Source organism: Physella acuta, unplaced genomic scaffold, assembly GCF_028476545.2.
Source record: "Physella acuta isolate Inbredline_101_S28 unplaced genomic scaffold, ASM2847654v3 ptg000195l, whole genome shotgun sequence".
NCBI lineage: Eukaryota > Metazoa > Mollusca > Gastropoda > Physidae > Physella > Physella acuta.
Window position 1 is genome coordinate 423,551 of NW_026731714.1, and position 25,426 is coordinate 448,976.

The following is a 25,426-nucleotide window of genomic DNA, read 5'->3' on the forward strand; positions in this document are numbered from 1 at the left end:
AAAAAACACCCAAAGATTTCACTTAAAGGGAAATTTACTATGATTGAAAAAGAAAATTTGGGGGCCCCTAAAAATCGGGGGCCCTAGCTGCAGCCCCCTCATCCCCTCCCCTTAATCCGCCACTGCCTAGGCCATGTATCAAGTTAAGTTTATTTCGAACTGTGCGGCTCCAATCGCGACATTCTATTTGCCGAGTTTTGCGCTGTATCAGTAACACTACAGTCGTTTGTTCGCGGGTGGGGGGGGGGGGGGGGGGATATTAAACAGTGTCCGTGCAGTGTGTAGAAGGCATGACGTGGGAGGGAGGGGGTGAAGCACTGTACCCACAAAGAGCATGTGTGCTAAATATACGAGAGGAGCACTAGGTTTAAGGTACTCACAGTTGTAAAACCGGGTCATGAAATCTCGGACAGAAGAACGGGACTTCAACTCGCTAAAGAAAAACAACGAATGATTAAACTAACAACAAACTGACCACTGGAAGTGACTGGTGTTGTACCCACTCGGAAATAAACTGACCACTGGTCAGTATAACTAACCAAATGACCAGGTCAGTATGACCAACAAACTGGCCACTGGTCAGTCCAACAAACACACTGACCAGTGGTCAGAATGACGAAGAAACTCACCAATAAAAGAAACGAGTGTAGAGTCTACTCAACAAGCCACGAATCTCCTGAGGACAGCAGAGCTCCATGACGGCAGGCCAGAGATCACCTGAAGATTTTCTTGTACTCCCGCCTCACCTGCATCGCCAACCGTGAGCACGTGACGTCAGACCCCAAGATGGCGTCGTGTCCAGCTGACGACTGTACACGTGTCCCCACCGGTGACCTCGGCATGCTTAGAAAACTGACCACGACCAGTGTGCTCATACACCTGGATCTATCCACTCGGCGTCCTCTCAACTCTAGTTTCCCGTCCAAACTTTTTAATTACACGCTGAAGATCTCAGTAATTACACCGTGATTTATGTCCTTGGAAATGACTCCCCGAGAACAACACAGACGTGAATTACCGTACATCCAAACAATAAACACCAGTAATCCCGAGTTCGCTAATCAAGACAGCAAATGATAGGGTCGCACAATGTACGCTGTCATCCTAAAACAGACTCTGAGAATATACGGGAGAACAGCCGACGGTATCACCACACAGGAAACTGGTGACAACGTCCCCAAATTTGGATGGGGGGGGGGGGAGATCAAGGACATACTGTCGTTAACTGGTTTACAATTCAATGAAAGCCCCCCCCCCCTCGGTATAACAACCCAGGCTGCTGACGCATGCGTATTGTAGGTCCATCAAATGTTTAGGTCCACTAGACATAAGTGTAAGGCGTGTTAGGGCTAGGATTAGCAGCTTGATTCAGGTGAAGGATAGCGACCAATGTAAGTCACAGGTTTGTACCACACGACACGGATGACTGAACTACTGGAATCAGGAATGACCTGGATACTTGAGGGAGTCAGGGGCGTAGGACAGTGGTCAGGGGCGTAGGACAGTGGTCAGGGGCGTAGGACAGTGTTCAGGGGCGTAGGACAGTGTTCAGGCAAGGTAGGTGGGAGTAGAAGTGGTGTAATCATGATATACCACATACTCCACCCGTGTTATGTGTGTTATAACATATACCCGACCCGTGTTATGTTTGTTATACCACATACCCGACCCGTGTTATGTTCATGTTATACCACATACCCGACCCGTGCTATGTTTATGTTATACAACATACCCGACCTGTGTTATGTGTATGTTATACCACATACCCCACCCGTGTTATACCACATACCCAACCCGTGTTATGTTCATGTTATACCACATACCCAACCCGTGTTACGTTCATGTTATACCACATACCCAACCAGTGTTATGTTCATGTTATACCACATACCCGACCCGTGTTATGGTCATGTTATACCACATACCCCACCGGGAACTAAAACATGCGCAGTTGGAAGATAATGGAAGATTTTTGCTTTTTATGACGAGTGCAGGTAAGGGTTAATCTGGCATATACATGTTTATTTAATTTCATCTCCCCCCCCCCCTCACTACTTCCAGCCCCCCCCCCCATTCTTCCCCCTTCCACATGACAACCCCTCTGCTAGCAATCACCCCACTCCCGCTTTACAGACGTCTAGTATTATAAAATCAGCGACTTGTGATGACGTAGGTAACTCAGGTCAATGACCGGGGTTTACTGAAGCGTGACGAACTACTTCCGGTGAAATCTGCGCCATGACAGCCTGACGACAAAACCTACAAGAACCGGGGTAATCATATAAAATGGACACCAGCGAGAAAAGTCTCAAAGGTATTTGAGAGGTGTATAAATTCATTAAAAAATCATGCACAGCGTATTTACAATTAATATGGTTATAAAATCCTGCCTGTCTGGTTTTTTTCGGACTTTACTAAAGATTGGATGTATTTGATGTTTATAATATTTTCGGTAACTAAATAAAAATTAAAAAAAAAGCAAAAACAATTTGGTTTTCACGTGTAATGGCGACATAAACAATGGCATCCTGCTATAGGTAGGAAAAGTCTATGTAATCATACTAAATTTTTTAAAAATTATTTTAAAAAATATGGCAAGCGATAAAATTATAGCTACAATTTTAAAAATTAAAGTCGATTAGGAACCATCGATTACACTCATTTTCATATTTTTGTGCTGAACAGAAGCCGTTAAAAATAATTTTGAATAATTGTACTAATTTACATATTTTATAAAACCGCCCTCAACCCCACCTTGAACTGAACTGAAGTGGCCAGGGAGAGGTAAACGATGCAAGTCATAACATTTGTTATCCATGATAATACGGACAAGGTAATCAAAATAAACAAAATGGCGAACAAGCGAAGATTTTCAGTTCGATTCAAGCTTTAAAAATTCGTTTGTATCCCCTTTCATTACAGTTGGCTTATTTTTTTATGACTGTTATGCTCAGATTATTAAGATCTAACATTATTAACATTATTCTTATTAATTGTTAATCTACCTTTTTTTTTTAAAGTGTTTTTAACGCAAGTTTCATAATTTTTGTTAGGCCTGCTCTTCCTCGCCATGATACTAAGATTCTAGATCTAGAATCTAGATCTAGAGATCTAGATCTATCTATAGTATGCTACGGCTTTTTAATATGTTTAATAAATTATTAAATATAAAAATACTAGTCTAGACTAGAGAGTCTACTAGATCTAGATCTAGTAAGTCTAGATCTATTCTAATATTATTATTAATATAATAATAGATAGGCCTAGATTCTAGAACTAGATATTATATTAGATATATTAGATTAGATAAATCTAGATTTCTAGGCCCTACTAAATAATTTAAATATTATAAACTTAATTCCGCATTAACTTAATAGGCCTACTTAATACTGTTAATTACTAATTACAAATTAATAATTCGTAATTACTAATTAACAGTATTAAGTTAATTAGCCGAGGTCGCCCTGCCCTAAGTCTAACTAATTAATGATGTAATAATAATACTAACTATTAAACTAACTAGAGTCCATCACTAGACTTAACAAGTGACTAGAATCTAGATTTGACTGATTTAGATCTATTCTAGATCTTTAGATTTTAATTTTATAAATAGGGCCTATAGAGAATAAAGTGCATAAAGTATCAAAGGTAGATCTAGATTTAGATTCTAGTTCTAGAATCTAGTTAGTTAGCTAAGGAACTTAAATATATTAAATAATACTAAATACTACTTAATACTATATTATAGGGGAGGCCCTAGGCCTAAGTATTAAATTTATTAAGTTGATCTAGATCCAGACTAGATTGACTAGAAATATTATCTGTTAAAAAAATATATCTAGATAGATCTATATACTATATAGTATATAGAGTATATAGACTATTCAATAAAGTCAATAAGTACTTAGTATAAATATTCTATAGGCCTAATGATTGTACTTATAAATAGTAGAATCTAGAACTGTAATAGATAGTATCGTATCTAGAATCTAGTATCTGAATCTAAGTATAGTAGTGATACTAATTTAATTTACTAATAGTAGGCCCGTTAAATAGAAATAAAGTAGACCGTCTGACTAGTGTGGTGGATTTAGACTAGATCTAGATATAGTTTTAAGTTTTAGTATTGCTATACTAGCGTCTATCTTATACTCTATATTTCAGTTAATTATAATAATAGATAAATTTAATTAGGCCCATATTTTATATTATTACAAAGTGTCGCTGGTATAGATAGTTTTAGACTTGTCCTATAGTAAATAGTAATTAGTAGGGCAGTATATACATGTAGTCTAATTAATGATTAGTCTAATTAGTTAGAGCCTACTTGTTTAAATATATTTACTATTTAGTAGTATTAATAAAGTATAGTTACTCTATTCAAAGTATAGTTATTAGGTATAATACACAACCTCATAATCGCAAAATCATGACATTAGTGACTCAGTTATTTAGTAGGCCAATAAGTTCTATATTAATTTAATTTTAATAGTTAATACTTCTTAAATTACTAGATTTGTACAAATGAATACATTTTATTTTAGATAATTTAGGCTATGATACTACTGAATACTTCAGTTACATTATTATTATGAATTAGGGCCTATTTAGAGGTAATTATTAAATTACTAATTAGACGTATGATAACTTATGTTGGTCTAATAACTAATAGATTCATATTTAATAGCAGTAGGTCTGTAGGTATAGAATAGTATTGTAAAAAAATAAAGTATGCTTAATTTTTTACAGTTGTCATATTAATTTTAGTTTAGTAGGTAGTAGTAGGCCTGTGATAGCGTAGGTAGTTAGTATTAGTATGTAAGTTAAACAAAGTTAACTACTATAACTAAGCTTAATAAGGCTACAATTTTAAACTAAAAATTACATGCAGCCTAAATAAAAGGTTACAGACTAGTGCATTAAATAATATCCAAAATTTAAGTTTAATCTACATTAGTTTAATAATTGTAAAAATTACTGAATAGAAGAGTAGGCTTACTTGTGAAGAGCTGTCTTATTTTAGTTCTACTTAATTAATATATGACTTAGTCTACTCTTAGTCTCCTGTAGTTATCTTTTGAACTTATTAAAAAATGCAGAATAGTTAATTAAGCCAAAAGGTGTCAATTGTCATAGATGGATTAACTTACTAATCAAATCAATATAATTATACTTATTTATTCTAGTAGGTGTATGAATTGATGATAGTTTTAGTAGCTTAGTTTGAATATAAATTTTCAATTAATTCTTGAGGTGGCTAAACATAAGTAGTAGACCTTTATTGATACATTTTTAATTTTTTTTTTTTTTTATGATATATACATGACTTTTGACACTTTTGAAGACCTATTGTATTTAATGACAAACTCCTTACATTAAAATATTAAAAGAAATTCTTAGATCTATATATTTAATGAATGGTAATAATTAGATAGCCCATACAATCACATGCATAAATAGTCCCATCATTGCTTTATGATTTGTATAAGACAGACAAATATTTTTATTTATACCATAAAATGTTAAAAGTATATAAATGTAATGAGTTTAATATAACAGTTTGTGAAATTTATTTGTTTTTTTTTTAGATACTACATACAGAGAAGATAAGTCAGATGAAGTTCCTTTTAAAAACTGGTCATATCACTGAATCCTCCAGTTCTGAAGACTTAATATACAGTATTCTTCAACAGTGGTCAGGCTTGACTGAAAATGGCCTACACATACCTATTAGATCCAACTAGTCCAAGGATACATGTTGGACCCAAGAAAACTTGTTCATATTGAACAACTTTTTTTAAAAATATATTAGTTCTGAATGTAATTAAAAAAGAAATTTATAAAGTTTGTTATGTTTATTTTTTTCAGCACTGGTTGTGTGTGATGGTGTATGCGGAAACTAATTATTGTTACCTTAATTTAATAATTGACTTAAACTGGCGAACCATAAATAGTTTTTAAGAATATGGTGCTGAAGTAGATTTCACCTAGTTTTGTTGCCTTTCCATATTAATAAATTGTATGGTCAGGAAAATATCAAACAGCTTTTACTGTCCATAACCAGTCACGTACCAGTTAACTGCTTTGAATTTGAATCAGAGACAACCTAAAGGATTGAAATTTAAACTCAAGAGCTTTTGCTTTAGCAAATGTGTTCACAAATATGTAGTCCCACTATAAGTCTTTCATTTGAATATTATTTACATATAAGTTTATATCAATATATAATATATCATTTGTTAATATTATTCCTAGTCCAAACAACATGCTGATATGAAACCCATTGTATTACAAGAAGAAAATAAGGAATGAAAATTTCCCATAAGACAGCTTGCTTATAATAATACAAATAATAATAAAAGGGCAATGTCTGCAAACAATTATACTTTAATTTTTTATTTAGAATTTTCAACTTTGTATTATATCTCGTTCAAAACGAACAATTATTAAAATATCTTATGTTATGGTTTAAGCTTCAACTTTAGTATTTTGTAACTATTACTAAAATTTTCTACAATGTTAAAAATAAAACTACTATATCTATCATAGCTTTAAAACATGATAAGGGAAGAATCAAGAATATGGGTTTTTCTAGCCATACCAGCATATAAATGTAGACCAAGCTTATAGAAATATGGCTGATAACTAACCATAAACCACAAATACAGCAAACTATAATAACTGCTTGTTTCCTGGTAATGTGTTGTTATTGGCTGTGCAAGTTTATAAACATTTTGTAATTGTTTATATATTACAAAAGAAAAAGACTGTAGCTGATCAGATGCATTCCAGATATTTGAGGAAAAGATGTTTTCTATAAGGATAGGCAGCTATAGCAAATGAGGTATGGGGAAATGTTGAGTTAAGATAAACTATTTAATAATTGTAATGACAGAGATACCATCACAGCAACAAATGTAATTGGGTTTGTATGACTAATTAATGAATATCCTATAAATAAATATAAAATACTGAGGTGGTCGTCTATAAACGACTTTGAGGTGGTGGTGGAGATTTGGACCTTTGTGTCAAAGGGGAGGGGGTTCAGAAAGTAAGATGACACTTTTCCATGTTCAACAAACACTCATGTTAAGAAACTGAATTTAAGCCTTTATTTGCATTATTAAAAGTTGTTTTATAAATTGTAAATAATTCATCAATAGGCCTACATTGAATGCTGGAAAAGCCCATAGGTCTAAATATTTTATGAAAATCGCTGCTTTAAAAACAAACTAGGGGGGGGGGGGCATGTTGGATTAGGTTTACTTCTTTGGGGAAGGGGGAGGTCTGGCATCGTTGTGACATCGTTAATAGATGACCCCATAGTCAGAGGTCGATCTAGATTGATTAGGCCTATATTAAAATGTTGATATTAATTACGCTTTACTTATTATTACAATGGAATATAGCCTAGTAGTTTACTTATATTAAATAATATAACATCCCCTTTCACCACAACACCCTGACTATACTAATCCAAATTAAAATAAAAATGTTTGGTAAATTACTATTATATTATTAGTAATTTTGTGTTTAAAATTCTAGCCTTAGTAAAAACCGGAAGTGATTTTTACTTATTTCACAAATGTTATACAATATTCAATTTTGGTTCAAAAATATGCTTTCTGGCAACACAAAGTGGAACCACTTTTGGAACCACTTTTCCTACCTATTGGATAGGCTGCCATAGATTTTATTGTACACATTGTAAGCTAAAAATAGAAAACTAGGTCATGGGGTTTTAAATTTGCATTGTAATTTAAAAACTTGATCTGCAAAGTTTTGTAAACAAATAGTTATCGATTACTAAGTTACTGTACAGCCAATCAATATTTGTCTTACGAAAGTGAAACATCCGGTTATAACTTAGGCTTGATGAAAATAAATAGAAATGTAGCCTTAAACTCAACTAATTATTTTCAAGTTCTCTGGATTTGCAACTTTTATAGCATTTATTCTAAGAATATAAAATTTCTAAATTAATTTTAGGCTTAAGTTTTTATTTTTTATTTTTTTTTACGGTCTAAATCTAGAAAGCACGTTTTTATTCCATGACAACAACATTATGGAAGGAATCTCGTCAACTCGCTCGCCTCCATTCAGGATATATGAAGAGACCAAAATGCAAACAGGAACGAGCCAAACCTATGCAGTAGAGTAGACGTTCGCACACTATGACACAGTGTCACAGGATACACAGATCTACGGGTTAAACCCAACCTATGCAGTAGAGTAGACGTTCGCACACTACGACACAGTGTAACAGGATACACAGATCTACGGGTTAAACCAAACCTATGCAGTAGAGTAGACGTTCGCACACTACGACACAGTGACACAGGATACACAGATCTACGGGTTAAACGACCAGGATCGATGACCATGACCTTCAAGATAACTGTCCCCATTGTCACACCTGTCTGCACACGCACTAAAGCCCCCCCCCCCCCCCCCCGCCCCACATTAAACATAGACGGCTTACTTGGGCGATGTGCTGAGAAGAGCCAAAAGTTACACTCCGACCCGTAGGTCAGTTACCTGCTTGTGGTCGAACACGTCTTATTGGTCGGCTGGACGGCAGGAAACACCATAGTAATACACAAACCCTGCCTACTTGTTCTCTCCCCTTGTTGTGAGTTATACAATCGCTGAGCTCCCTTGACAATCTATTTTATCCAGTGGTGATGGATGGGCGATGGAGACTGTACAATCTACCTAACACTTTACCATGAGGCGGGCGGGGGGGGGGGGGGGGGGGGAGGGGGGGGGGGGGGGGTAAAGGTACAATAAATAATGGACACACACACCATGTGTTATACCGATACGTGTTGTATCGTGTGTAGTTGGAGAACACAGGTTGTTGTGTCGTGTGTAATTAAAGAACACAGGTTATTGTGTAATGTGTAGTTGGAGAACACAGGTTGTTGTGTAGTGTGTAGTTAAAGAACACAGGTTGGTGTGTCGTGTGTAGTTGGAGAACACAGGTCGTTGTGTCGTGTGTAGTTAAAGAACACAGGTTGGTGTGTAATGTGTAGTTGGAGAACACAGGTTGTTGTGTAGTGTGTAGTTAAAGAACAAAGGTTGGTGTGTCGTGTGTAGTTGGAGAACACAGGTTGTTGTGTCGTGTGTAGTTGGAGAACACAGGTTGTTGTGTCGTGTGTAGTTGGAGAACACAGGTTGTTGTGTCGTGTGTAGTTAAAGAACACAGGTTGTTGTGTCGTGTGTAGTTAAAGAACACAGGTTGTTGTGTAGTGTGTAGTTGGAGAACACAGGTTGTTGTGTCGTGTGTAGTTGGAGAACACAGGTTGGTGTGTCGTGTGTAGTTAAAGAACACAGGTTGTTGTGTAGTGTGTAGTTGGAGAACACAGGTTGTTGTGTCGTGTGTAATTAAAGAACACAGGTTATTGTGTAATGTGTAGTTGGAGAACACAGGTTGTTGTGTAGTGTGTAGTTAAAGAACACAGGTTGGTGTGTCGTGTGTAGTTGGAGAACACAGGTCGTTGTGTCGTGTGTAGTTAAAGAACACAGGTTGGTGTGTAATGTGTAGTTGGAGAACACAGGTTGTTGTGTAGTGTGTAGTTAAAGAACAAAGGTTGGTGTGTCGTGTGTAGTTGGAGAACACAGGTTGTTGTGTCGTGTGTAGTTGGAGAACACAGGTTGTTGTGTCGTGTGTAGTTGGAGAACACAGGTTGTTGTGTCGTGTGTAGTTAAAGAACACAGGTTGTTGTGTCGTGTGTAGTTAAAGAACACAGGTTGTTGTGTAGTGTGTAGTTGGAGAACACAGGTTGTTGTGTCGTGTGTAGTTGGAGAACACAGGTTGGTGTGTCGTGTGTAGTTAAAGAACACAGGTTGTTGTGTAGTGTGTAGTTGGAGAACACAGGTTGTTGTGTAGTGTGTAGTTAAAGAACACAGGTTGGTGTGTCGTGTGTAGTTGGAGAACACAGGTTGGTGTGTCGTGTGTAGTTGGAGAACACAGGTTGGTGTGTCGTGTGTAGTTGGAGAACACAGGTTGGTGTGTCGTGTGTAGTTGGAGAACACAGGTTGTTGTGTCGTGAGTAGTTGGAGAACACAGGTTGTTGTGTCGTGTGTAGTTGGAGAACACAGGTTGTTGTGTCGTGAGTAGTTGGAGAACACAGGTTGTTGTGTCGTGTGTAGTTGGAGAACACAGGTTGGTGTGTCGTGTGTAGTTGGAGAACACAGGTCGTTGTGTCGTGTGTAGTTAAAGAACACAGGTTATTGTGTAATGTGTAGTTGGAGAACACAGGTTGTTGTGTAGTGTGTAGTTAAAGAACAAAGGTTGGTGTGTCGTGTGTAGTTGGAGAACACAGGTTGTTGTGTCGTGTGTAGTTGGAGAACACAGGTTGTTGTGTAGTGTGTAGTTAAAGAACACAGGTTGGTGTGTCGTGTGTAGTTAAAGAACATAGGTTGGTGTGTCGTGTGTAGTTAAAGAACACAGGTTGTTGTGTCGTGTGTAGTTAAAGAACACAGGTTGTTGTGTCGTGTGTAGTTAAAGAACACAGGTTGTTGTGTAGTGTGTAGTTAAAGAACACAGGTTGGTGTGTAGTGTGTAGTTAAAGAACACAGGTTGGTGTGTCGTGTATAGTTATAGAACACAGGTTGGTGTGTCGTGTGTAGTTAAAGAACACAGGTTGTTGTGTCGTGTGTAGTTAAAGAACACAGGTTGTTGTGTCGTGTGTAGTTAAAGAACACAGGTTGTTGTGTAGTGTGTAGTTAAAGAACACAGGTTGGTGTGTCGTGTGTAGTTGGAGAACACAGGTTGTTGTGTCGTGTGTAGTTGGAGAACACAGGTTGTTGTGTCGTGTGTAGTTGGAGAACACAGGTCGTTGTGTCGTGTGTAGTTGGAGAACACAGGTTGTTGTGTCGTGTGTAGTTGGAGAAGACAGGTTGTTGTGTAGTGTGTAGTTGGAGAACACAGGTTGTTGTGTCGTGTGTAGTTGGAGAACACAGGTTGTTGTGTAGTGTGTAGTTAAAGAACACAGGTTGGTGTGTCGTGTGTAGTTAAAGAACACAGGTTGGTGTGTCGTGTGTAGTTAAAGAACACAGGTTGTTGTGTCGTGTGTAGTTGGAGAACACAGGTTGTTGTGTCGTGTGTAGTTAAAGAACACAGGTTGTTGTGTCGTGTGTAGTTAAAGAACACAGGTTGTTGTGTAGTGTGTAGTTGGAGAACACAGGTTGTTGTGTAGTGTGTAGTTAAAGAACACAGGTTGGTGTGTCGTGTGTAGTTGGAGAACACAGGTTGTTGTGTCGTGTGTAGTTGGAGAACACAGGTTGTTGTGTCGTGTGTAGTTAAAGAACACAGGTTGTTGTGTCGTGTGTAGTTGGAGAACACAGGTTGGTGTGTCGTGTGTAGTTGGAGAACACAGGTTGTTGTGTCGTGTGTAGTTGGAGAACACAGGTTGTTGTGTCGTGTGTAGTTGGAGAACACAGGTTGGTGTGTCGTGTGTAGTTGGAGAACACAGGTTGTTGTGTCGTGTGTAGTTGGAGAACACAGGTTGTTGTGTCGTGTGTAGTTGGAGAACACAGGTTGGTGTGTCGTGTGTAGTTGGAGAACACAGGTTGTTGTGTCGTGTGTAGTTGGAGAACACAGGTTGGTGTGTCGTGTGTAGTTGGAGAACACAGGTTGTTGTGTCGTGTGTAGTTGGAGAAGACAGGTTGTTGTGTCGTGTGTAGTTGGAGAAGACAGGTTGTTGTGTCGTGTGTAGTTGGAGAAGACAGGTTGTTGTGTCGTGTGTAGTTGGAGAAGACAGGTTGTTGTGTAGTGTGTAGTTGGAGAACACAGGTTGTTGTGTCGTGTGTAGTTGGAGAACACAGGTTGTTGTGTCGTGTGTAGTTACACAGGTGCATTGAATACAGGGGTGGTTTTAGTAAAACACCAAACACCCCCATTCATTGACTACAGGGTGTAAACTACATGTTGTAATCTGCACTCAAATGTAGAGAAACACAAACGCAAGACACTGTCACTAGTCGCTTGACAAAGACTGCAGTTGTTTAGATCCGAACCTGTGACCTAACCTTTAACCCCCCGTTGTTCGCGGTGACCTGACCTTTGACCCACGCTATCTCCACATTTATTAAGTATCATGCAGTGCCAACCACAAGACCTTATGTGCAAACAACATTCAACGCCCATCATTACCAAACACAACATTACGTCACACAACAACCATTAACAGTGAAGGAGAATGAGAACATTCTCGTATAAAATAAATATTAATCTACCATTATTACTTGGGGGGGGGGGGGGTATTTAAATATATAAGGCATAAATACGAATACACAAAGAATGTAAAACGACCATATCTAGTGCATGACAGTGAAAAGATCTGCAGCCATAAAATATCTTATATTCGTATATTATGATGTAAACTAAACGTTCATTTTTGAAAGGAAGGGAGGTAAATAAATTAAATGACTTATGTGAGTAAAACTTTATACGCTGCTTTCCCTTACATTGAGGTTACAAGCTTGTGGAAAAGATGTAGCGATGTGTATTGTTATGCTTGCAGAACACGTACGGCATTTCAAACCATGGCGTTGATGTCAAATGACGTGATTTCAGAGGTGGTTGCGAGTTTATGTACTAAGGGAAATTACCAATAAAATACACACGTTTTTTAATCAGCATGGTGTTAACTCCCTTGGATAACGTTGTAGTTCATAATGGGACCAGCTGGTAGTTACATTAACAATCGCATATTTTTGTTTATTAAGTATTACAATCAATGTAGGGAGGAATAATTTGATCTGACCTGTAGCGTAGCTAGGGCAGGGAGGGCTAAGGCATCGACCCTAAGGGGGTCCCACAAGGGATAAAAAAAATAATAAAAAGCTCGTTTCAAGTTTAAGTATTGAATTATCCACAAAGTTACAAAAAATTATAAACGTCTACAAGACACCCCACTGATTAATTAATTAATTGTGCGGCACCTAAATAAAAACAAGGGATAGTGACAGGTAAAAAACGCCTTTCACCAAAACAATAAACTAAATATATAAATAAAAAGTCGGGGACGCAAAAATGACAGTTCGCCCGGGCATGAATAGCTACGCCCTTGGACCTGACCCTTCACTTCGGTCACGTGACCAATACATATCCTGCACTAACACAGCAGGAAAAGGTCACAGTAATGTACCACTTAGCGCCCCCCCCCCCCCCCCAACCCATCCGTACGGGCAAGTAGCTCGCCATGTTTTAAACCAGAATCATTGTTATCCTAGAACAAAATCCTTACGCTCAGCTTGATAATGTTATCGACAGTGTGTATGAAATATGAGGAGCAAATAAAAACTTGGATCAAAGCACGTGTCGCCATCAACAGCTGTGTGCGATTTGGCTCGTCATATTATTATCGGTATACAATAAAAACACGATTACAAAACGGGGTTGTTGTTTTTTTGAATCCCCTATACCCCGTATACGAGAAAGTAAACAGACGAACCAATTTATAAATTTAGTTATTTATGTTGATGTAGTAGCGCTTTGTACCAGTCAATATCCCGTAACAGTTAAGCAATCGTCTCTTTATCGGTGTTTCTTCCAGACTTTTTTCACCGGGGGGGGGGGGGGGGGCAGTAGACTTTCTTCGGGGGGGGGGGCGGACACTGTTAAAAGTATATATTTTCTATATAAATTATATAAATTTCATTTCGTTCGTGGGGGGCGGTAAAAGATTTTCGGGGAAGAGATGCCTGGAAGAAACTCTGCTCTTTATAATAATTCTACACATCATATAACAATCCTGATCCTGTAAAACAAACAATATAATGACCACGGTGAACGGAAAGATGCGCACCGAAAAAAATGCGCACAAAAAAAAGCGCAAGGACATATTTTCTTAAATCGAGGATTTATAGACATTAACGAAACGTGACTACATGTACACTGTAGCATAATAAAACTTATTTCCATGAGATATGACAAAATTTAACTATATTTGTATAATTCGTTTGTATTTGTGCATTTTTCTGTTTAAGTAGTTTTCCGTTGCGCAGTTTTGTGGGAACCGATGACCAAAAATGTCTGACCTATGATCTCGTTCAAAGACACCCCCCCCCTAGTGTTTCTTCCAGACTGTTTTCTCTTGGGGGGGGGGGGGGCACTTGAAATTTTTGGGGGGTGGGGGGCGCCCCCTGAAGAGATGCCTGGAAGAAACTCTGCCCCCCCCCCCCCCCCCCCCACTGAGAGTTCATTTCGTCAAAATTCAGCGTTGGCCTTTGAAACAACTGTTAACCGGGTTACGAACGCTCCTGTTTCCGAACGTCCCGAGTAACGAACGCCCCTGATTCCGAACGTCCCGAGTTACGAACGCCCCTGTTTCCGAACGTCCCGAGTTACGAACGCCCCTGTTTCCGAACGTTCCGTGTTACGAACGCCCCTGTTTCCGAACGTCCCGAGTTGCGAACGCCCCTGGGTAAGTAGGCTGTCCTGTTGCTGAGTGATAACCAGTAGCGTAGCGAGGGGGGGGGGGGGGGCGGGGGGGGGGACATATGTCCCCGGGCGCCGAGCTTAAGGGGCGCCAAAATGGGTTGGCAAAATAAATTGAAAGGTTGAGGGGGTGCAAATTGAAAGTTTGAGGGGGGGGGGTGCAAATCAAAATCTCGAGGGGGGGGGGTGCAAATCGAAAAGTTTGTCCCCGGGCGCCGGGAAGGGTCGCTACGCCTCTGGTGATAACACCACCCTAGGAACGACTACGCTCTGTTGATGTTTCGTGTTGTTTTGGTGGGGTCAAAGTGCACACGACAGACGACAATTGCGCGTTTTATAACCTCGTGCGTAGTGTGACGTCAGATCTAAAAATACAATTCTATCCACGAAATTACATCAATGAGAAGAAGGTAAAAATATTGTGAGGAAACGACACAGTTGGGTTTCTAAAGGAGATCACATGCAGATTTGTAGGGGACATTATGGACACGTGAATAGAATAATAGCGTGGCTTTGATAACATGGAAGTGACTGGGTTATATGGGTGTGACTGGGTTATATGGGCGTGACTGTGTTAATTGAGCATGGCTAGATTTTATGGGTATAAGTACATGGGAGAAACTCGATTATATAGGCGTGACTAGATTATATGGGTGTAACTAGATTATATGGGTGTAACTAGATTATGTGGGTGCAACAAGATAATATAAGCGTGACTATATTATATGGGCGTGACTATATTATATGGGCGTCCTAGACTATGTGGGCGTAACAAGATTTTATGGACGTGACTGGATATGGGCGTGATTATGTTGGACGAGCATCAACTGGTTATTACAAAGGCGTGCCAGGATAATTACATGACCGTGACTGTGGGGGTGGACCTTGGGTGAATGTGTAAGGCAAGATGTGTCTGACCACCACCAGCACCTACACCCCTCCACCAGCCTGCCTTACCTGCCCAGCGTCCCACCACCACCAGCACCTACACCCCTCCACCAGCCTGCCTTACCTGCCCAGCGTCCCTCCACCTACACCCCTCCACCAGCCTGCCTTACCTGCCCAGCGTGTGCTTCATCTTCTTCCCCAGGCCCTTGTGCTGCTTCATGTGCTTGTACCCAGAGAACACGTGACTGATATCAAAGTACTTCCCCAGCGGCGCCCCTAAGTCCATCAGGTGCCCGTGCTCGTGGTGACCGCCCCTCGCTTCCTTTTTCCGGTTGTCATGGTGACGAGCATCCCCTAGACTCGCCTGTGACTCGAACAAGTCTGCCATGGATTCGATCTTGGCGCTGTTGGTGGCCAGGATGTTGGCGTAGGTCTCCACCATCCGGTGCTGTTGCTCGTGATCGCCGCTCGAGACCTGGCCCTCACTGACGTCATCGGTGACGGAGTCGTACGCCGCCGTGTTGTACTCAGGCGGCTCCGGGGCCGAGATTATAATTAATGGCCGCGCGGGAACAGCTGGCGGCTGCGTCATCCCATTTCCGGCGGGCTGGCCCACCGTGTGAAACAGAGGGGTGTCAGGGTCTGTTTGAAAGAGATCGAAGTTGGCCTCCAACATGTTTTCTTCCAGTTTTTTGTTGAGATTCATCCACGTGATTAAAAAAACAAAACAACACCACTTATTCCAATTTCTGAAATTCGGCTAGTTTTTAATCCACGAAATACAGATTTAGTTAATTCCTGTGTGAAAGCTGTACACATACATGAAGGGGGTTTCTGTAATGGAATATCCCAGTGAGAAAAGAAACTCCAATGCAAAAGATTGGACTGACGTGTAGTTGATGCTACCACTACCAGTGGTTTGTGGACGAAATTCCTAACAAACAAGTAAGATTTTAAACTAGAAACACAGCCACAACTAACTTAGTCACATGAACAGAAATACGTAGCAGTCCCGAAAGAAATAAGCCTTGATCTGATTGCAGGATTTTTGGGGTAGGATTTGGGTCACGGTCAATATTTTAACACTCGTGCTATCCTGTCTATAGGGGTGGGGGTGGGGGTACTTTAACATAGCAGTAAACAGCGTGCATCATGAGAGAACATTTAGACAACAACAATAAAATAAAAGTTTGTAACAACATACATGACGAAAATAATGGCGTACGGAGGACTTTTGTTTGGCTTTGGTTTTTAATGAGTATATATATTATATATACACGACGGTATACTTGTTTCAAAACGTTTTTAAAAAAATGTTAAGTTGGACAACATACACAGTGGACAACATACAGTGGGCAAGATACTGGACATGACAAACATCTAGAATGATATACACAAACAACATAATTAGCTCTGGAATCATTGTCACAATGGCCCACTTACAGCTGACATAATGGCCCACATACAGCTGACATAATGGCCCACATACAGCTGACATAATGGCCCACATATAGCTGACATAATGGCCCACATACAGCTGACATAATGGCCCACATACAGCTGACATAATGGCCCACATACAGCTGACATAATGGCCCACATACAGCTGACATAATGGCCCACATACAACTGACATGAGGCCACATACAACTGACATGAGGGCCCACATACAGCTGACATAATGGCCCACATACAGCTGACATAATGGCCCACATACAGCTGACATAATGGCCCACATACAGCTGACATGAGGGCCCACATACAGCTGACATAATGGCCCACATACAGCTGACATAATGGCCCACATACAGCTGACATAATGGCCCTCATACAGCTGACATAATGGCCCACATACAGCTGACATAATGGCCCTCCTACAGCTGACATAATGGCCCTCCTACAGCTGACATGAGGGCCCACATACAGCTGACATAATGGCCCTCATACAGCTGACATAATGGCCCTCATACAGCTGACATAATGGCCCACATACAGCTGACATAATGGCCCACATACAGCTGACATAATGGCCCACATATATGACATAATGGCCCACATACAGCTGACATAATGGCCCACATACAGCTGACATAATGGCCCACATATATGACATAATGGCCCACATACAGCTGACATAATGACCCACATATATGACATAATGGCACTCCTACAGCTGACATAATGGCCCTCATACAGCTGACATAATGGTCCACATACAACTGACATAATGGCCCACATACAGCTGACATAATGGCCCACATACAACTGACATGAGGCCACATACAACTGACATGAGGGCCACATACAGCTGACATAATGGCCCTCCTACAGCTGACATGAGGGCCCACATATATGACATAATGGCCCACATACAGCTGACATAATGGCCCACATATATGACATAATGGCCCACATACAGCTGACATAATGGCCCACATACAGCTGACATAATGGCCCTCCTACAGATGACATAATGGCCCACATATATGACATAATGGCCCACATACAGCTGACATAATGGCCCACATATATGACATAATGGCCCACATACAGCTGACATAATGACCCACATATATGACATAATGGCACTCCTACAGCTGACATAATAGCTTTCATACAACTGACATAATGGTCCACATACAACTGACATAATGGCCCACATACAGCTGACATAATGGCCCACATACAACTGACATGAGGCCACATACAACTGACATGAGGGCCACATACAGCTGACATAATGGCCCTCCTACAGCTGACATGAGGGCCCACATACAGCTGACATGAGGGCCCACATACAGCTGACATAATGGCCCACACACAGCTGACATAATGGCCCTCATACAGCTGACATAATGGCCCACATACAGCTGACATAATGGCCCACATATATGACATAATGGCCCACATACAGCTGACATAATGGCCCACATACAGCTGACATAATGGCCCTCCTACAGATGACATAATGGCCCACATACAGCTGACATAATGGCCCACATATATGACATAATGGCCCACATACAGCTGACATAATGGCCCACATATATGACATAATGGCCCACATACAGCTGACATAATGACCCACATATATGACATAATGGCACTCCTACAGCTGACATAATGGCCCTCATACAGCTGACATAATGGCCCACATAACGACTGCAACCAGCCCTAGTGTTGCCGGGCCCTACCTGTATAAAGCCACCCTTTTACCTGACCACCAAGAACATCCAATACAAATCTTACAGAACACTTAAACTACAACAATATAATGTACACTAGGTGGCTGTGTACACTAGGTGGCTGTGTACACTAGGTGGGTGTGTACACCACGCCATAAACTGGAGCATTAAGAGCGATATAAAAAAAAGCCACAAAATTCACATAAAACTCCCGTCCACAAGAAACCACTGGTACCTCAAGTCAACTGGTAGCCTGAAGTCAACAACTGGTACCTCAAGTCAACTGGTAGCCTTAAGTCAACAACTGGTAGCCTTAAGTCAACAACTGGTAGCATCAAGTCAACAACTGGTAACATCAAGTCAAGCACCACCTCCACGACTGGATAGTGTAATCTTGTGTCCCGACTGTCCTTTACATAGATCTCCATCCACACAAACAGCCACTGGTAGTGCCCCAGTTCCACATGGCTGAGCAGGACTGGTTCCAGCGGGATTCGATGGCACTGACACAAGGACGATCTGTGCTGTCACCTGGGTCAATTTCTGATTGGGGTTAATAGACACAGGCCTCACTTTCTGGGGCGGGGTTAGTCTCTATACAAGGGGCAATGGGTGGTCTAACATGCATGTGTTAGTCTGTACTAATTCTTATATGGGGCAATATGTTAATCATGAGCCTAGAGTTAGGTATTAGTCCGTATAAATCCTTATACCGGGCAATAAGTTAAAACATGAGCCTAAGATTTATTAAAAAAAAAACAACCGTATGAACTCTGAGGTGGGTGGGGGTGACAACCGCTAAATTTACAGAGGAAATAAAAAGTTTAGTTGAATATTTTCAATAACTAGTAAATCAGTCAATGGCCGGGGTGGGGAGACACCATACGACGCACCGGGTGACACCCGACCTAGCGACGCCACTGGGGGAATGCATGCTGCATTCAAATATCCACTAGTACACCCTTAAACTAACTGATAACGAGTGTACCAAATTGACCACGAGTGCACCCAACTGACCACGAGTACACACAACAACCCAACTGACCACGAGTGCACCCAGCTGAACAAGAGTGCACCCAACTGACCACTAGTGCAACCAACAACTCAACTGACCACAAGTGCACCCAACAACCCGAATGAACACGAGTGCACCCAACTGACCACGAGTGCACCCAACAACTCAACTGACCATAAGTGCACCCAACAACCCAACTGACCACGACTGCACCCAACTGACCACGAGTGCACCCAACTGACCACGAGTGCACCCAACAACTCAACTGACCATAAGTGCACCCAACAACCCAACTGACCTCGAGTGCACCCAACTGACCACGAGTGCAACCAACAACTCAACTGACCATAAGTGCACCCAACAACCCAACTGACCACGAGTGCACCCAACTGACCAAGAGTGCACCCAACAACCCAACTGACCACGAGTGCACCCAACTAACCACGAGTGCACCCAGCTGACCACGAGGGCACCCAACTGACCAAGAGTGCACCCAACAACCCAACTGACCACGAGTGCACCCAGATGACCACGAGTGCACCCAACTGACCACGAGTGCACCCAACTGACCACGAGTGCACCCAACAACTCAATTGACCATAAGTGGACCCAACAACCCAAATGACCACGAGTGCACCCAACTGACCACGAGTGCACCCAACAACTCAACTGACCATAAGTGCACCCAACAACCAAACTGACCACGAGTGCACCCAACTGACCAGGAGTGCACCCAACAACCCAACTGACCACGAGTGCACCCAACTGACCACGAGTGCATCCAACAACCCAACTGACCACGAGTGCACCCAACTAACCACGAGTGCACCCAACTGACCACGAGTGCACCCAACTGACCACGAGTGCACCCAGCTGACCACGAGTGCACCCAACTGACCACGAGTGCACCCAGCTGACCACGAGTGCACCCAACTGACCACGAGTGCACCCAACTGACCACGAGTGCACCCAACTGACCACGAGTGCACCCAGCTGACCACGAGTGCACCCAGCTGACCACGAGTGCACCCAACTGACCACGAGTGCACCCAACTGACCACGAGTGCACCCAACTGACCACGAGTGCACCCAACTGACCACGAGTGCACCCAGCTGACCACGAGTGCACGCTACCTACCGAGTTCCCACCCAGCCCCAGATCAGCATACAACTAGGCCAGTGACGTAATGTCCACAGCATAGACAGGCTCAACTGGTCAATTATCAGTCGGCCAACAGTGACCTATTGACCCAGAGATATCGTCTCAAACAACAGACACGTGTACACACCACACACCCACTTGGTACGCAATGTGTACACGCGCTATTTATTTGGCCACGTGGACCCACAAACAACAGTAGCAGCCGACATCTGAGATTCCGGCGGGTCAATACCGTCTGCTGGGACTCGTGCTGTTATTAATTTTGTCACATTGTGACTCATCCTTAACACGTCGGGCCGCATGTTGATTGGTGTGCTGTTGTTGGTTCGTAACAGACGACACCCCCCCCCCCCCGATCCCTACCCTCACTACCGTTATAGAGGGGGGGGGGATGAGCGTTGTAAAGTAGTTGTAAACATCTACCACGATCAAAGGCAAGGACGGGATCCAGTAGAATGGGATGTGATAAATGGGAAGTGCGTGGTAGAATATGTTGCATGTCTTTAGATCCGTAAAATCTAACCCTTACAACACGACAATGACTATTCTGTCGGCACACATCAGAATTTGAAAGTCATTAACCTTACCATTTTAATCACAATTTAAAATGCTGATGGTTTTTTAACAAATCCTTACCATAAAGCTACACGAAATGCAGTCGCCTAAACCCTAGGATGTAGTTGTAATTATAGACAGAGAACTAAAGTTTCCTGACCCCTAGGATGTAGACAGAGAACTAAAGTTTCCTGACCCCTAGGATGTAGTTGTAATTATAGACGGAGAACTACAGTTGCCCGACCCCTAGGATGTAGACAGAGAACTACAGTTGCCCGACCCCTAGGATGTAGACAGAGAACTACAGTTGCCCGACCCCTAGGATGTAGACAGAGAACTACAGTTTCCTGACCCCTAGGATGTAGATTATAGACAGAGAACTACAGTTTCCTGACCCCTAGGATGTAGACAGAGAACTACAGTTTCCTGACCCCTAGGATGTAGACAGAGAACTACAGTCCTGACCCCTAGGATGTAGTTATAATTATAGACAGAGAACTACAGTTTCCTGACCCCTAGGATGTAGACAGAGAACTACAGTTTCCTGACCCCTAGGATGTAGACAGAGAACTACAGTTTCCTGACCCCTAGGAAATAGACAGAGAACTAGTTGCCCGACCCCTAGGATGTAGACAGAGAACTACAGTTTCCTGACCCCTAGGATGTAGTTGTAATTATAGACAGAGAACTACAGTTTCCTGACCCCTAGGATGTAGACAGAGAACTACAGTTTCCTTACCCCTAGGATGTAGACAGAGAACTACAGTTTCCTGACCCCTAGGATGTAGACAGAGAACTACAGTTTCCTGACCCCTAGGATGTAGACAGAGAACTAGTTGCCCGACCCCTAGGATGTAGACAGAGAACTACAGTTTCCTGACCCCTAGGATGTAGACAGAGAACTAGTTGCCCGACCCCTAGGATGTAGACAGAGAACTAGTTGCCCGACCCCTAGGATGTAGACAGAGAACTACAGTTTCCTGACCCCTAGGATGTAGACAGAGAACTAGTTGCCCGACCCCTAGGATGTAGACAGAGAACTAGTTGCCCGACCCCTAGGATGTAGACAGAGAACTACAGTTTCCTGACCCCTAGGATGTAGACAGAGAACTAGTTGCCCGACCCCTAGGATGTAGACAGAGAACTACAGTTTCCTGACCCCTAGGATGTAGACAGAGAACTAGTTGCCCGACCCCTAGGATGTAGACAGAGAACTAGTTGCCCGACCCCTAGGATGTAGACAGAGAACTACAGTTTCCTGACCCCTAGGATGTAGACAGAGAACTAGTTGCCCGACCCCTAGGATGTAGACAGAGAACTACAGTTTCCTGACCCCTAGGATGTAGACAGAGAACTACAGTTTCCTGACCCCTAGGATGTAGACAGAGAACTACAGTTTCCTGACCCCTAGGATGTAGACAGAGAACTAGTTGCCCGACCCCTAGGATGTAGACAGAGATATACAGTGGCCTAACTAAAGACGTTGAAAACTTCCTTTCATAATTCTCATCCACCGGAACAAAAAGTTTTTCTATTAATAGATTGTTTGCTACGACTCATCAGTGTAGAAATATTGCCAGTGTCAGATCGGGGGTGGGGGGGGGGGGTGTCAAACTAGCACGGGGGGGGGGGGGGGAGAGGGGAGTTTGACTCGGATGAGGGGTCAAACTTATTGGTGGTTGAACTAGGATTGGAGGGAGGGAGGGTCAAGGATTGGGGAGGGGGATTCAAACTTGTATGGAGAGGGGGGAAGGGGGGTTCAAAATATATTGGGAGAGGAGGAGTGAACTTGGAAGGGGAGGGTGGTTTAAACTTATATGGGAGTAAGGGGGGGGGGTCAAATTTGTATGAGGAGTTAAACTAAAATAGGGGGTTCAAACTTGTATGGGGGTTTAAAGTTGCATGGGGGGGGGGTCATACCTGTATGTAAGTGTAATCAAAGATTCAAATGATGTGTAATACGACTGCAGTAGACTATTTGAAACGCTCGCAATGACTGCTTAGAGAAAGACAAAGCAACATCGCTGTTCCCGCAGACTGACAAAGCTGTCTTACAAGACCCGATAAGGTCAAGTTAGAGGAGAAAACTGTTCCGCTTGACTGAAATCACGCGCTGACAATGGATGGTTTACAGGGCACCGAATCCGGCTCCCAACAAAAGGGTCCCTTCTCATCAGCTGACGGTGATTATATTAGGTTACCACAACGCCCCGCGGGGGTACCGCGAGATGACAAGATGAAACTCAAAAACATTTTTTCCACGCAAGTTCTCAATGTGATGCCTTGGTAGACAACATCTTCACGCTTTTGATGGCGAAATGCGGTCAAAGAGAGGTAACTCTCAACCCAAACTGAACATGGACGAGACAGGCGACGACAGACATTCTCAAGCACAAGTTAACAACATCAACTCAACAGACGCATCTACATAGTCAGGTAGTACAGGGGTCAATTCCTTGATAGAAAGGTCAAGCTTTTTTTTAAAAATATACAGTTACTGGTTATATTCTTGTAATTATATCGAACACACTTTTTAGTTGCAGCAACACATATGCACTTACAAAACAGTATGGATTAGTTATAGTAGAACACACATATGGATCTGTTTGTGTGTATATAAATAAATAAATAAATAAATAAATAAATAAATAAATACATAAATACATAAATAAATAAATAAATAAACAAATAAATAAATAAATAAATATAATATATATATATATATATATATATATATATATATATATATATATATATATAAACATAGGCCTATATCAAACCGGCCTGATATGCTGGTGAGTTTTGATAGTATAATTAATAAATGAAAGTTCAGCCAAGTACTGGAAATTACTTGATGATATCTTTGAGTTTTACTATTGAATTTAAAAATACGAAGACTCCAGATTTGAGGTTTACACAGCTGTCGTGGAGGGTGGGGGGTGTCCAGAATGACGTGATTGCGATGTAGGTCGTCATCACTTTATTCCGGCTAGAGACAACGAAGACGACGTCTATTTATAAACGGCAGGTCTAGCATGTACGTCAAGCAACAGTGAACAGCCCTTTAGGACACGCACCCACAAACCCAGTTGATGCAACAGTGAACAGCCCTTTAGGACACGCAGCCACAAACCCAGTTGATGCAACAGTGAACAGCCCTTTAGGACACGCACCCACAAACCCAGTTGATGCAACAGTGAACAGCCCTTTAGGACACGCAGCCACAAACCCAGTTGATGCAACAGTGAACAGCCCTTTAGGACACGCAGCCACAAACACAGTTGATCTTATTCAACGCGTTATCCTTTCATCAGTTTTCTACTCAAGTTTTAGCAATCTATGCTAACCACCTCTGGAGAACATCGGCCGTCTAGCACCATCCACTTCATCAAGTTTTACAAATATGACTTAACAGAATTATCAGATTGTAGACAGAAATGTGAACTGACACAAGAATCAGATTGTAGACAGAAATGTGAACTGACACAAGAATCAGATTGTAGCCAGAAATGTGAACTGACACAAGAATCAGATTGTAGACAGAAATGTGAACATCAGCTTGTAACCTAGAAATGCTAACAACATCGATCTTGGCTATTTTTAGCTACAATCGGGACAAGCGTAAGCTCGACAAAGATAGTATAACAGGGGTAAGTCTGACGGGTAGGGGCTAAGTGGGTGGGGCTGATGTGGTAGGGGTTAAGTGGGTGGGGCTGATTGGGTAGGGGTTAAGAGGGTGGGGCTGATTGGGTAGGGGCTGATTGGGTAGGGGTTAAGTGGGTGGGGCTGATTGGGTAGGGGCTGATTGGGTAGGGGTTAAGTGGGTGGGGCTGATTGGGTAGGGGCTGATTGGGTAGGGGTTAAGAGGGTGGGGCTGATTGGGTAGGGGCTGATTGGGTAGGGGTTAAGTGGGTGGGGCTGATTGGGTAGGGGCTGATTGGGTAGGGGTTAAGTTGGTGTGACTGATTGGGACAGATGTGTGGGTCCTGGGTTTTCAGAGCTAGTAGAAACAGATGTGTGGGCAAACAGCCGTGTGGTCAAACGACCATGATGCAAAGATCAGCTGTTGACGGGGCATTGGTTAGGGGGTCATTGGTGAGGGGGTCATTGGTGAGGGGGTCAGTGGTGAATGGGGCATTGGTGAGGGGATCAGTGGTGAGGGGGTCATTGGT

General features: G+C 42.0%; 1 protein-coding gene across 6 annotated transcripts in view; it reads right to left on the bottom strand.

The window, feature by feature from the left end:
• The window catches only part of LOC131936894 (oxidation resistance protein 1), a 75,571-nt gene that overhangs the window by 38,073 nt on the left and 12,072 nt on the right, over window positions 1-25,426 (bottom strand). For 2 of the 6 annotated variants that reach the window (XM_059293995.1, XM_059293993.1), the window contains exon 1: window positions 15,508-16,292. The exons of 2 other annotated variants lie outside the window; for them this stretch is intronic. In XM_059293995.1, the coding sequence (XP_059149978.1) occupies window positions 15,508-16,043 (536 nt within the window). In that variant the 5' untranslated portion in view covers window positions 16,044-16,292. Of the gene's footprint in view, window positions 1-15,507; window positions 16,295-25,426 lie in introns of those variants that run through there. 2 more of the 6 variants (XM_059293992.1, XM_059293994.1) reach the window with 2 other exon arrangements.